The following is a 15,297-nucleotide window of genomic DNA, read 5'->3' as shown; positions in this document are numbered from 1 at the left end:
GAAGAGTGATATGTAAATCAAATGTTCAGACCTGCCTATGGCCTTTGACTTGTCAATGTGTTTCTCTTTTTTTTTGGGTCACACCCAGCAGCACTCAGGGGTAACCTGGCTCCATGCTCAGAAATCACTCCTGGCAGGCTTGGGGGACCATATGGGACGCTGGGATCTGAATCAATAACCTTCTGCATGAAAGGCAAACGCCTTACCTCTATGCTATCTCTCTGGCCCCTCAATGTGTTTCTCTTACACGGTTTTTTACCCAGTGGGCTAAGTTCACCTATTTTCCTAGGGGTGCTTACTTGCCTATCTGGATGGTTCAATCTAAATCGATGAGATAAATGCAATGTTATCCAGTTGCTTGTGAAATTTATTTCTCTCCTCACATATCTAAATGGGGTTGACAAAATCTCAAATTTTCAATGTTTGCTTTTTGTTTTTATAAGTGCGGTCAATTTCTCTACAAAGCAGGAGTAATAAACGACTCTCTAAAGAATATGATTATATTATGGTAGGCAACACAACTGAAAGATGTGGGAGCACCAAGGCCAAGGGAGGCAAAGCTGTTATTTCACAACCCCGTGACCAACAACAGTGAAGGGGAGGGGGAGGAAGGTGGAATGAAAGCATAAAAAGAGATGATCAATTTCAAACAAGTATATTTAAAGGTGATAGACAGGAGTGACAGTTACAATTATTTATGACTAACTGACATTGCACAAATAAAGTCAGTAAAAAACAAAGAATATAAACAATTTCTGTTACACAAATATTTACAATTTTTATATAAAATCAGATTTTCAAAGCTTTACAAAGATAATCTAAACATGTTACATATTCATGATTGATCTGAAAGTCCCCTTTTACTATACATATCAAAAAGGTTTACATTTATTGATATGGAAGGCCAAGTGTATCCATCACCATTTGAATAGCTTGCAGAGGGTTTGTAATTTCTTCCACTTTATCTTTTCTCAAAACCCAGGAAGGTTTAAGTCTGAAAGGAATGAGAATCTGGATTAGTGCAGCCTACCCTTCAAAGAGTTGCCTTCACCAAAAATAAATGTTAGGCTCCTTCCTGCCTGAGCACAATAGATTTCTGCTAAAAACCACTAATTCCAAAATTCTCTTTTCTACTATAGCATTATTACTAAATAGACTACTTCTCTCCAACTCCTAAATCAGTTGATCGTGGATCCTTGAAGCTTACGCTATTCAGCCTATTCCATTAATGAATGAGAAGGTAAAATAAACTTTCTAGAGACTGTGAAATAAAAATAAGCTTACAGTTTAAAAAAAGCCAACTACTATAACACTTGAGTCATTCTAAATATAATTGCTATGAAGCCCAGGGTCAATAAAAAAGCAAACTCTTAGCATTAAGAGATGAATATCTGGTAGAGGATTGATAAGTCATAGAAATGAAAAGGTAGATAAGATGAATTTAAAAAATGGATTAAATATTATATCAAAACTGAAGACAAAGAATCAGAAAAATGGTTAATCATTATAAATAAATTTCAACTAATCAACATAGTTATTCCTGAAGCTGTTATAAACTTGAAACATAAATGAACATGAATAACTCATATAATAACTATTACAATATTAAATTTGTTATTTATGTTAGCAAATTAAAAAGACTGCTGCTACAAATTTTTATTAGAGGGCCCAAAAATTTATCAGCATAAAAATGATTTTATTTTATAGTTAATAAAGGCGAACCTTATTGTACATAAATTAATCTTGAACAAATCTTTAAAAAAAAAAAAACAAAAAAACAATAGACTAAGGTTATATTGTACAGAAGCTCCAAATGCTTGACTTGCACGTTAAAGAGCAGTATCAAGGTTTATAACTGAACTAGTTTGTAAGTCACTCATAATAGCACCAGGTTTGCTTTTTTATTGACAAGAACTCTAACTAGATTATTTTGTGTACTAGGCAATACTTGGAGGTGGAAGTGGGGTGTCTCTCTCCTAAGACTCGGATATCAAGTCAATTTGCCTATGCCTTCGGTTAGTTCTGCCTGATCATAAGTCTAGAGTTGACTTCATGAGCGACTACAAAAACATTTCATGTTCCTTCTGTACTGATTAGCTAGAATAGTTTTTTTAGAAAAGGGTGTTTTTTTTAACTGCAACCATCAGGGATACAGGATGCTAAGAATAATGCAAATGTAAAATGCCTGATCTTCCTTTTACCCATATTTAGCATCACAAGTAACTTCTCTAGTAACCTTGAGGTTAAGTACAATGTATATTTTCCACCATCCTGATGGTGACCCCGCTCTTCAGAATTGTTTTCTAACTAGATTTTCCTTCTCAGAGCAGGTGACTGGCTCTTTATCTCTTTGATTTCTGGGGAAACTAGAGTAGCTTTGGGGTTCCCACTGGGAATTTTCTACGTGTTCACTTCCTCAAGAATAATATCTCTTTTCATGACTTTAAATACTCTCCAATGATTCCCAAATTTTCTCTAGATAGATTTATCTGCTCAGAAACACAAACCTAGCCCTGGAATGGCTTATGAGCATTTTCCCATTATTTATGGGTCTACGGTAACTGGATGGTTGTTCCCTCTAACTCTCCAAAGGCATATCTCAGAATATATAAATGTTATTTATTTGATTAAAGGTTCTTTGAAGATGTACTTAAAGACCTCAAGAGAAGATAGTTTTGTATTTAGATTTGCACCCTCCCTCCTTTAATGTACTTAAAGATTCAAGATATAAAGAAACATAATAAGGGAATAGTTAAAACCCAAAGGCAATAGAAAAGTAGAGCAGAACTGGTTATTACTAGAAAGCTTGCAGTGGTGGTGGGTGGGAATAGGTTCGGAAGGAATTATAAGAGTGATAGATGCAAGGAGTCACTTTGGGCCAGGACCAGGTGCTGAAATAATAAGATAAAATGACATAATGATCCCTTATCAGTGGCAGTATTGCAAACCAGTGTCTAAAGAGGGATAAAAAGAAAAAAGTTCCTGCTGCTGAGACAGACTGGGGGGTGGGGAAGAAAACTGGGGACAGTGGTGGAGGATTAGTGTTGGAATATTGCATGCCTGGAATTCAAACATGAACAACTTCTATAACCTTGTAATTCATGGTGACTTAATTAAATTTATCTTATTTTTTTGAGACACATAAAGTGGCACTCAAGGATTTATTCCTGGCTCTGTGCTGTGAAATTACTCCTGGCAGGCTCTGGGGACATATGGGATGCTGGGATTGAACCTAGGTTAGGCAAAAGTCCTACCTGTTGTGCTATCACTCTGGCCCCTCATTTAAATTTATTAAAAAAAAAAAAAAGACTTGGAAAAATACAAGCCCCTCAGAGGACCGGAGCTCCTTCCTGTTGACATTCTGATACTGACTTAGAACATCTGATTTCAAGAACAATAAAATCAAGAATATATTATTACTAAGGTGACTAAATTTGTGATAATAGGCTACATCAGCTCAGTGATAAATGAAAATTCTTAAAACATCAGGAGAAATTTCACATGATTATGGACAAATTGGAAGTTGGTATTTTAACCCAGAGGGATTTTTAGAAGCTCTTCAGCTTGTGCGGGTTGAAAAATCGTCTGGCCATATAAATTATTAGCCTTAGTATTTCTTTTTTATAAGACAAGGAACTGTTTCAGAATACTGAATATTTAAAACAAGTATTCTTTCTCTATTTATAGAGAATTTAGATTCACCAAAAAATCGATTGCTGTTTGTATACTAGTACTCCCCTCAGTCTATATAATAGTTTGCTTATAGTGGTAATAAATATTTACTAAAGGAATATAGAAACGGTGATGCAAAACATAAAGTTCATTTACAGCTTACCTTGAAACTATTCTGGTTCTTACAGGTGTTTCTGGAGTAAAAGACATGTTTAAAGACAAATTCGTTTGCTTGCTACGTACTCTTTCCATGTTCATTTTATGCTTATAAGCTGTAAGCTTATAAAGACTGTAAATCCGATCGACAACTTTGGGTCTACTTCGAACATCCTGGGGGTGGGTAGGAACAAAAAACCGCACATTTAATAACAATCCACTGAGTTCTCTATACTTAACTAACTCTAAACGATTCAACAGTTGTACCCTTTGTTAGTAAAATTAGTCATAATTTTAGCCATACAGTACATTTAAGAGCTTTTAACAATCACAAAGCCAAGTTCTTCTAGTTCAGCAATTAGGCTGGTTTAATATATGAACTAATTTGCAAGGCAATTTTACATAAGTCAAAAACTGAAACCTTTGGAAAAAAAAAAAAGCTCTTAAATTCATACTGCCAACAGGGGAAAATATTCTAAATTACTGGGAAAATTTATTCCATCCTATCAGTAACTCTTGGGGGAATTTTTCTTCCTTAACATTTCCCAAGGCTCTCATGGACTCACCATGTGATGTCATGTCTGTCAGGGTAGTCCCTGTCTACACTGGCCTCCTTCTTTAAGGAACACCCTGCAGCCATAGGCATGCAGACTTGAACTGGACCCTTTCTCCCTATCTTAGGCCCTTGTGTTCCCAGTATTTGCAGGGCCAGACCATGTTAGAGGTCCACTCAGGGGTCTGGGCACAGAGAAGTTGGGAGGTTGAGTGGGTACAAGCAGAGGATTGAGAGTATGTGTACCGTTTCTTCATTTGTCACATCCTTGAATAAATGAGAAATAGTTATTCCCATAGCTGCAACCCTTCTCCAGTAACTTGAGTGCTCAGTTTCCTTACACTAAATGGCAAGTCACATGCTGTGTGCACAAAAGCAGACTTAAACATAAACCTATGAACAGAAATCAGTACTGAAAGAAAAGCCTAAGCTTCAGAATCAATTAAAAAAAAAATTCTGCAGCAAAAATGAGGGATGGAGACCTACGGAGGCCCGGGGTGTGGTCTTGAGCAGTACAGCCAGCAGACAGCAGGTCTTGGTGAAAATGCTCCCGCCCTGGCTGATAGCCTTGTTCCCTGGCTTTTCTCTGTACACCTGCAGGAGCTCCAAGAGTGTCTCCACACAGTTCTCGGCGGCATAGATAGCGGCATTGGTTTTCTCATACTGGAAGAGATGCAAGAAAAGGAGAAGTTAAGTGAGTGCCAACACCTGGGAAATAAGTCCACCATGAGAGTTTAGACACATTCAGGGCTGTCCAGAGCAAAGTAGAGGACTTGAGGAAATGCTATTACTATCATTTCTGGATCTGTCATCTATGTGGGTGCACTATGTAACTTTCTTTACATTCAACCAACTTGTGAAATCTTTCCTTCCTTCCTTCCTCCTTCCCTCCCTCCCTCCCTCCCTCCCTCCCTCCCTCCCTCCCTCCCTCCCTCCCTCCCTCTCACACACATTATGAAAAGCTCTGAGAGTAAAAAGCTTGAGACAAATAAAAGCAATCTTGATAAGACCGATGTTAACCTGTCTGGAATAACTAATCATAGGGTGATACCATAATAATGGCAAAGTTCCATTTAGTTATATGACAATATCCTTCCTAGAAAAAAGAGATATTGCTGCAAAAATGGTTTTTTAAATTTATACTAATAAGTATGGGGGTCTATTTTTAATGCTTTAATAATAATTGTATTACTGGATTCACATTAACATTTGTATGGTAGAATAACAATAATACCTAAGATAAAAAAATAATATCGTAAGTACTACTAATGCTTAACACAGTTAGTGGCAGTTTTGTGTAAAATTGTTATTTGTCGAATCACTTAAACACTCACAATTTGTCCCCAAGCACTGCTGGGGAGGTCTGGTGTCCCTGTACTGCAGGGCCTGAGCAGCTAGGGACTCTTAAACTTCTGGGTAGGCAAGTTTTCACCAGGAGGGGCAAGGTATCACCAGAGAGCCCTGAACACTGGAATGGGAGCTTCCTGAGAAGGGAAATTAAAAGGTCCCAATAATATTATGAGGGTAGGTATGATTATTACAGCGTCCAGTCTTATAGCTGAAAATGTGACACATAGAAACTAAGAAACCTGTAGTAAATCAAACAGCAAAGCTGGATTAAAACCCACAAGTTTGGGCATTAAAGTTTTTTTTTTAAGCACACTTTCAAAAACAACTAACAAATGAAGGAAAATAATATAAACACACACACACACACACACACACACACTTTGGGTAAAATAAAGTATTCTAAGTTTTAGGAAGTGGAGCGGAAATTCACATCTGGTTATAATAAAACTTCTGAAGTGACAGCATTGCCATTAGTACAGATATCTCTGCACTGGATATCTGCAACGAGTTTAAAAGCCCAAAGACTTACATTTGTACAGAGTATTACAGGTGTCTATGTTATACCTAACTCTTCATCAGTCTTGGCAGAACCATCTTTTTTATGACTAATTCAATCTATTCATGAATCAAAATATAGAGCTTCTCATGCCAAGGCATATCCAAAATTAATTTTACCACTTAGCACATTTAAGCTCATTAGGATAAAAACTTCCCTACTGGAATTTAATACTTTTCTAAAAACAGGAATAATAGGAATTACTTTAAGAGAATTTGAAGGGTTTAATTAAACACTGTATTAAAATGCTAGCATGTATCTTGTGGTCAATGTGTTAGTTGCTACTGTGATAATAACAAGAACAGAAAATTGTAAAATATTATCAGTGCTCCTAACACCAGATATATTAAAACCAGGCTCCCATGCTGACCCATCCAAGATCTCAGAAATAAATCAAGTGCTAGTAACGAGAGGCTCGAGACTTAATTTGGCTGGTCAGGAGTAGGTTCTAACCAACTGGATGTTCCCTTATTAAAGTAAAAAACCTACCTTTGCGACGTTGAGCAAGACCTGGACAGCGACTCTGATGACTTCCATGCAGGGCACACTGCGGTTACAGCTCCAGATCAGAACGAATATTTAGAAATTGTCTCCACTCTGGGCAGTGTTCTCTCACAACACAGGGGCGACAATCTTGTAACTACCTCTGAAAAGGGAAAAAAAAGCATAACAACAGGAAGTTCACATAGCAGCATGGGGGATAGTCACTAGCTAACCATGCATTATATTTCTATAAACTCTTACATTAAAAATTGTATCTCATCCTCACACCAGAGACTGTCAAAAACTGAACTAACCAAGCTGCTTTAAGGCTTCAGAGAATAGCGGAAATGTGCTTGTACGTCAGGAGACAATGAAGTGCACGTGCGGTTCTTCTGTAGAGCTTGTTTTCCTCTTGAATCTCTCTATTAACAGCCTGGGAGACTTAGACGGATAGCCGTGATTTTTTTACAATTGTTCTTCTTTTCGCAAAGCATATCCTCTCCATAATGCCTTAAAGAGATAAAATACAAAAAAACTTTAAGAGTGCAACCCATTAATTATTTGGAAATTTAAGTCTGTTTCCAGAAAGTAAATACTTTCAAAACATTTATGTAACATGATCAAAAAATGCTGCATCCAAAACTTCAGTTGGGTCTTATTTTTGTTTCAGTTCTAATAAACATAAAATTTCCTAAAGGTATATGTAAATATATAAAAAACACTCACATATAAGTTAAGGTATCACTCATTTTCAGTTACCTGAATTTTCTTGATTCCATTATTAATTCTTTCCTGTTTTTTCCGTAAGAGAAAACGGCGAACCACTTTTTCTGTATGACTGATGCAGCCCAATTCTGCTTTCTCAGGTGTTCTTGAAGTTCCTGCTGACTCTTCATTATGTTACGGTATTTCTCAATAAGCCGCTTTTGCTGTAATCTTGCTCGAAACCACCTCTTTTAACATGAAGAATTTTATTTTATTGCAGGTTTTTAAATATACAATTACAGAGAGTTACAGAAATAAAATAAACAGAACATTATATTGAAGTTAACTTCAATCCTCCCTAGTAATAGGTCATCTTAACTAGGGAAAATCCTTCCCTGTTTATTTAAGTCTTAATATTGTTTTATTTTTACAAATTATATAATTATAGCACAATTCACTTGTCTATTCAACCAACACTTCATATTAAACACATGACAAATGGATAAAGTACATAAAAACAAACAATAAAGTCATACGGATAATCTGAAAAAACATACACAAAAAGCTTTAAAACTGTTAGAAATCTAGGAAATATAAAACAAAAATGAGATTTTCCCCACTAAAAAATTCTAAAGAATTTCCCAATGCCATGTTTTGGCCAGAATAGAGAATTAGATACCCTTAGATTTTGCTTGTAGAAATGTAAATTATTCCAAACAAATTTTCAACTTTATTCTGGGGTCTTTCATATTTTGCCTATTTGTAAGCCATCAAATCCTCAAAAAGCTATATAGCAAAAAAATAAATACTATGTGACCTCAGCATAAAATGTTCAATTAAAAATTAAATATAAGTATATAAATAAGAAAACATGTATAACAGAAAAACAAAACCATGCAAGTGTACTGCAATAGGTAAGCTAACCTGAATATAAGATGACTGAATTGATCTGCTTCTTCGCATTCTGTAGAGCCAGGTGAAGTTTATATGCTCTTTGAATTTTCAAAGCAGACAAATGATAAAATGCATTGGCCGTAAAGTGAAGAAGCCTAATTTTGTTTGCTGTTCTAAAATCTAGAGGGAGAAAACAAATGATCAATAAAATATTAATTTTCAATTTAAATTGTTTTTTTTGTTTGTTTTGTTTGTTTTGTTTTGGGCCACACCCGTAATGCTCAGGGGTTACTCCTGGCTATGTGCTCAGAAGTTCTCCTGGCTTGGGGACCATATGGGACACCGGGGGATCGAACTGTGGTCCGTCCAAGGCTAGCGCAGGCAAAGCAGGCACCTTACCTTTAGCGCCACCGCCCTGGCCCCCAATTTAATTGTTTTAATAAAAATGCTAAAATAATTTACCCTGGAACTATCATGTGATTACAATCCCTTCATACACAGTATTTCTAATCCTATTTGAAAGTACAAAAGACATTACTAGATTTTCAATAGAACATCCAGAACTAAGATTTTGTGATATACTAATTATAATGAGGGAAACCTATGAAGATTAAAGCCCTCCCCATCCCAAGTTACATAGTGTTTCAAGCAGAACTTTTTGGAAATGGTGATATTAAAATGACCTGAAATTCCTCATTAGAAAAAGTTATACTAGTTCAGTACAAGCATAGGCTTTTGATAATGTGTGCCCCTAGCTCCTTAAAAAGAGTTCATAGTTAATAAGCATAAATATAAAAGGTTTCTTTAAAATTGTTTTATTTTTTTTCTCAAGAGTAGAAGCACTGAAGCACTGGTAAATGCCAGATGCCCCAAGCATCATGAACTAAGAAGGATTCACTCTTGCTTACAATGTGCAATTATCACACTGTGTATTAATACTTCAGTCACTTGATGGTAGCAAAAGGTTAACATGACAAATTAAACCTCCTTCGGGCATATCCCCATTTCAGTCCCTTGGTGCCAATTATGAAGACCAAGTTTCATTTGCATTGTTGGCGATAAATAGTATGCCAGAACAAATGGCTCTGCCAAATAAATTAAGTTTTCAGTTGCATTAATTCTGAAATCACTGCCCAATATCCAAAGTTTCTTAACACAGTGTAATGTCAGAATACTTTCACAGAAACACTAAGAAATTAAACTTCAAAATACCTTTTTTCTCATATTTTTGTCTATTTTTTTGCTATAGCCCACTGATGCTCAAGTAATTACTTCTGGTTCTTCGGTCAGAATCACTCCTGATTTCTGAGCAGAAGCCAGGAGTAACTCCTGAAGGCTGCCAGGTGTGACCCCCAAAACAAACAAACAAAACAAAACAAAAAGATCATTCCAGGAGGCTAAGGGGACCATATGAAACTTCAGGGATTGAACCTGTATTGGCTGGTGTACAAGACAAGATGCCCTACCTACTATACTATCATGGCAGCCCCTAAAAATACTTACTTTTTTTCTTACTAACCAACCACGACAAATGCCTGCAGAACGACTGTGGGCCTGTTTCAGTTTGATGTAGTTTATTCTTTCCAATTTCCCAGCCTCCCTAGCTCGGACATATCTTTGGATGGTCAAAGCAGCATTTTTCTGCCGAAGAAACACCTGCCTTTCTTGATAACCTCTGAAATATGCTTGAATCAAACAAGCAGCTTGATGTCTCTATAACAAAAATTTTGCAAAGAATATTAATGCATGAAAATGCTTCATTATTAAACAATTTTTAATATAAATATAAGCAAAAAATATCAATAAGGTCGTGAATTTCACAATGTAAAATGAGTTGGCATAATGATGACTTTTTATATTTTAATTGAAACTGTCATAGTTAATTGGATTTATGTATAGGATATCTAAGGTTTATAGCTAAACATTTTATAAATCATTTATAGCTAAAGCTTTGTGAAGGTGTTCAACCCAGGATCATGTCTAATTAATCATTTTATGTTATAATTTTCATTGTGAGACAGGAAGGGGGACTATACGTTCCTTAATATAGGTACATCGATATGTATTAAATTCAGGACAAATACACTTGCGACGAACAGCTATTAAGAAGCTATGTGAAGTGTTGCCTGTGAGTTTTTCCACTGTCCTGTCCCTGAACCTCTTGGAGTGGGCCAAAAAAGGTCCAGAAAAATACTCTCTCAGAGGCTCATCCAAGGGCCAGAACACCAAGGAACTCTGTCCTAACCATGAAAACTGGCTCCCGCAGTATTCTGCAAAAGCAAAGTCCCCTGTTTGTGACGTCAGGCTGGGAAAAATCTAGGCCTGCCCAGTGGTTCCCGACTGTGAGAAACTGTGAGTGTTGCCTGTGAGTGTTTTTCCACTGTCCTGTCCCCTGAACCTCTTAAAAGTGGGTCGAAAAGGGCCCAGAAAAACAGCTCTCCCAGAGGTTCCAGAGGAGCACGGCTGCTCCGCTTCACAACCATGCACTCTTTCTAACCAATGAACCCCACCACAACACACAGAAAATATCACACACAAGCGTGACAATGGGGGGAAACCTCGCAGGCAAACACCATGCACAGAGAATGAGATGATAGCTCGAATAACCTAAAAAAATTCCAACCATTCTGATTAAACCTCTCGGATAAAGAAGTTTAGAATAGGAAATATGGAAGATGTTTGTACAACTCAAAGAAAGCATAGATCGATCTGAAGAGGAAACACAAAGACAGAAATCAGAAAAATCCAAACAGAAATAACAGATCTGAAAAACATGGTAGCTGAACTGAAAAACTCAGTGGATGGCCCTCTCCAGCAGAGTAACAGCAGCTGAGGACAGAATTGGCATGCTGGGGAGATGAGATGCAGAAAAAACTCAACACAGCAGAAGAAATTGGAAAAGAACCTTAAGACAAACGATCAGGCAATGAATAAAAGTACTCAAGGAATGTGAACAGATGAAAATAGAAGTCTTTGATAAACTCAACAGAAACAACGTAAGAAATCATTGGAGTCCCAGAGGCCCAGGTAGGAGATCTCCAGGAAGAATCAACTGTCAAAGACTTCATCAAAGAGATACACCCAGAGTTAAAGACTACAAGCAAGCAAATCCTGCATGCCCAAAGAGTACCAGCTAAAAGAGACCCAAAGAAAAACACCCCAAGACACATCCTCGTTAGGATGACAAATCCCACAGAAAGCAGCAAGACAAAAAGGGAAATTACATTCAAAGGAGCATCCCTAAGACTTACAGCAGACATGTCACAAGAAACTCTCAAGGCCAGAAGACAGTGGTGGAGTATTGTGGACAAGACTGAGTAAAATGGGTGCCTCACCGAGACATACTGCCACCCAGCCCGACTCATGTTCAGGTTTGAAGGAAAGATACATAGCTTCATGAACAGCTCAGAAAATTCACAAGTGAAAACCAGCCTTAAAGGAAAAACAGAAAGAACCACTTTAAGACAAGAGAGACCAACAAACACAGCCAACTTATCTACAAAGATGACATTAAATCCTATGACAATCATCTCCCTCAATGTCAATGGACTAAATTCACCAATTAAAAAGACACAGAGTGGCAAAATGGGTCAAAAAGATGAATCCAGACCTTCTGTTGCCTACAAGAAACACACCTGAATAGTCCAGAACAAACATAGACTCAAAATCAAAGGCTGGAGGAAAATCATCCAAAGCAAACAACAGCATTAAGAAAGCTGGGGTGGCCATATTAATATCTGATGACACCCAACTTTATACTCAGAAAAGTGGTAAGGGACAAAGATGGACACTATGTCCTAATCAAGGGATATGTGCAACAGGAAGGAAAATCAGGACTATTAAACATATATGCACCCAATGAGAGACCAGCAAATTATCTAATACAATTATTGACAAGATCTGAAAGAAGACCATTAATAATATCACAATAATTTGGAGACCTCAATACGGCCCTGTCAACACTTGATAGTGAAACCCAACAAAAACATACTAGCTCTGAAAAGAGTAATGGAAGAAAGAGGACTAGTAGATATACATAGGACACTCCACGCCAAAAATCCTGGATATACATTCTTCTCCAATGTACATGGGTCATTCTCCAGGACAGACGTACAGCTGACACAAAAAACATACCTTCATAAAATCAAGAGGATAGAAATCTTGCGGCTACTTTTGCTGACCACAAGCTCTGAAATTAGATGTGAACTACAAAGGCACACAGAAGAAAAACCTTTTTAACTATTGGAAATTAAACAGCCTGCTACTGAAAAACCAGTGGGTCCGAGATGAAATCAAAGAGGAAATCAAAACTTTCCTAGAAACAAATGATAATGAAGACACAAACTGCCAGAATCTATGGGACACAGCAAAAGCGGTCCTGAGAGGAAAATTTATAGCTTTACAAGCACACATGAGGAAGGAAGAAGGGGCATACCTGAATAACTTAATGAGGCAGCTCATAAAATTAGAAAATGACCAACAAAAGGAACCAAAAATAGGGAGACAGAAGGAAATAATAAAACTGAAAGCAGAAACCAATGAAGTGGAAAACCAAAAAACAATCCGAAAGATCAACGAAAGCAAAGTTGGTTCTTTGAAAAAATAAACAAGATTGATAGACCATTGGCAAAACTCACAGAGAGAGAAAGAGAGAGAGGGGAGAAAGGAGAGAGAGAGAGGAGAGAGCAGAGAGAGAGAGAGAGAGAGAGAGAGAGAGAGAGAGAGAGAGAGAGAGAGAGAGAGAGAGAGAACCTAGAAAATGGATACATTCTTGGACACTTATAACTTCCACAGTTAAGTAAGGAGGATGTAGCATACCTAAACACCTCAAATCACTATTGAGGAAATTGAAACTGTAATCAAACATCTTGCCCAAAAAGAAAAGTCCAGGCCCAGATGGATTACTAATGAATTCTTTCAAACCTTTCAAGAGGAGTTTACTACCAATCCTAGCCAGGCTCTTCCATAAAATTGAAAAAATGGGAACAATCCCAAACAGCTTTTATGAAGCCAACATCACCTTGATACCAAAACCAGACAGAGATGCTGCCAAAATAGAAAATTACAGACCAATATCCCTGATGAATGCAGATGCAAAGATCTTCAACAAAATCCTGGCAAATAGGATACAATGCATCATCAAGAAGATCATACACTACGACCAAGTAGGTTTCATCCCAGGAATGCAAAGATGGTTTAACACCCGTAAATATATCAACATCATACACAACACCAAGAAAAATAAAAATCACATGATCATATCAATAGACACAGAGAAAGCATTTGGTATTGTCCAACACCTATTCTTGATCAAAACTCTCAGCAAGATGGGAATGAAAGGAACCTTTCTCAATCTAGTTAAAGCCATCTACCACAAGACAATGCAAATATCATCCTCAATGAAAAAAAACTAAAAGCCTTTCCTCTAAATTCTGGTACAAGATAAGGCTATCTGCTCTCACCACTCCTCTTCAACATAGTATTGGAAGTGCATGCTATAGCGATCAGGCAAGGAAAAGTTATAAAGGGAATCTAGATAGGAAAGGAAGAAGTCAAGCTCTCACTGTTTGCAGATGACATGATACTCTACTTAGAAAACCCTAAAGGCTCTACCAAAAAGCTTCTAGAAACAAACTCATATAGCAAGGTGGCAGGCTACAAAATTAACACACAGAAATCAATGGCCTTTTTATACACCAATAATGATTGGGAAGAGAAGGAAGTCAAGAGGAATCCCATTCACATTAGTGCCACACAAACTCAAATATCTTGGAATCAACTTGACCAAAAACGTGAAAGACCTATACAAAGAAAACTATAAAGCCGTGTTCCAAGAAATAAGAGAGGAAACATGGAAATGGAAACACATACGCTGCTCATGGATTGGCAGGATTAACATCATTAAAATGGCATAACTTCCCAAAGCATTGTAGAGATTTAATGTGATCCCTCTAAAGATACCTATGACATTGTTCAAAGTGGATTAAACACTTATGAAGTTCATCTGGAACAATAAACACCCCCGAATAGCTAAAGCACTCCTAGGAAAAAGGAAAATGGGTGGCATTACTTTCCCCAACTTTAAACTGTACTACAAACAATATTTATCAAAACAGCATGGTATTGGAACAAAGACAGACCCTTAGAATCGTGGAATAGGCTTGCGTTCTCAGACAATGTTCCCCAGATATACAATCACCTAATTTTTGACAAAGGAGCAAGAAATCCTTTGTTCTTTTTTTTTATATTTTTCTAGGAGCAAGAAATCCTAAGTGGTGGCTGGCAAAACTGGTTAGCCACTTGCAAAAAAGCGAACATAGAACCCCAGTTAACATCATGTACAAAGGTAAAATCCATATGGATTAAAGACCTCGATATCTGACCTGATACCATAAGGTATTTGGAACAACACATAGGTAAAACACTACATGACATTGAGACTAAAGGCATCTTCAAGGAGGAAACTGTACTTTCCAAACAAATGGAAGCAGAGATAAACAGATGGGAATACATTAAGCTGAGAAGCTTCTGCACCTCAAAAGAAATAGTGCCCAGAATACAAGAGCCACCCACCGTGTAGGAGAAACTATTCACCCAATACCCATCAGATAAGGGACTAATATCCAAAATATACAGGGCACTGACAGAACTTTACAAGAAAAAAACATCTAATCCCATCAAAAAATGGGAAGAAGAAATGGACACTTTGATAAAAAAGAAATACAAATGGCCAAAAGGCACCTGAAAAAAATGCTCCTCATCACTGCTCATCAGGGAGATGCAAATCAAAAGAATGAGATACCATCTCACACCACAGAGATTGGCACACATCATAAGTGCTGGCGGGAATGTGGAGAGAAAGGAACTCTTATCCATTGCTGGTGGGAATGCAGTCTCTAGTCCAACCTTTATGGAAAGCAATATGAAG

At 37.2% G+C, this 15,297-nt stretch overlaps 1 protein-coding gene across 1 annotated transcript in view; it reads right to left on the bottom strand.

Annotated features, from left to right (window-relative positions):
* Positions 1 to 525: 525 nt before the first annotated feature.
* Positions 526 to 15,297, bottom strand: part of ASPM (assembly factor for spindle microtubules) — a 47,455-nt gene continuing 32,683 nt past the window's right edge. Inside the window, 13 exon segments of the mRNA XM_049770779.1 lie at positions 526 to 994; positions 3,836 to 4,002; positions 4,868 to 5,044; positions 6,777 to 6,899; positions 6,902 to 6,933; positions 7,085 to 7,103; positions 7,105 to 7,206; positions 7,208 to 7,252; positions 7,254 to 7,280; positions 7,530 to 7,598; positions 7,601 to 7,733; positions 8,411 to 8,549; positions 9,869 to 10,082. Coding sequence (XP_049626736.1) covers positions 889 to 994; positions 3,836 to 4,002; positions 4,868 to 5,044; positions 6,777 to 6,899; positions 6,902 to 6,933; positions 7,085 to 7,103; positions 7,105 to 7,206; positions 7,208 to 7,252; positions 7,254 to 7,280; positions 7,530 to 7,598; positions 7,601 to 7,733; positions 8,411 to 8,549; positions 9,869 to 10,082 — 1,353 coding nt within the window. The 3' untranslated portion in view covers positions 526 to 888.

This window comes from Suncus etruscus, chromosome 3 (assembly GCF_024139225.1).
Source record: "Suncus etruscus isolate mSunEtr1 chromosome 3, mSunEtr1.pri.cur, whole genome shotgun sequence".
Classification (NCBI taxonomy): Eukaryota; Metazoa; Chordata; class Mammalia; order Eulipotyphla; family Soricidae; genus Suncus; species Suncus etruscus.
Note: the sequence above shows the minus strand (reverse complement) of the source record. Positions and strands in the feature narration are given on the sequence as shown.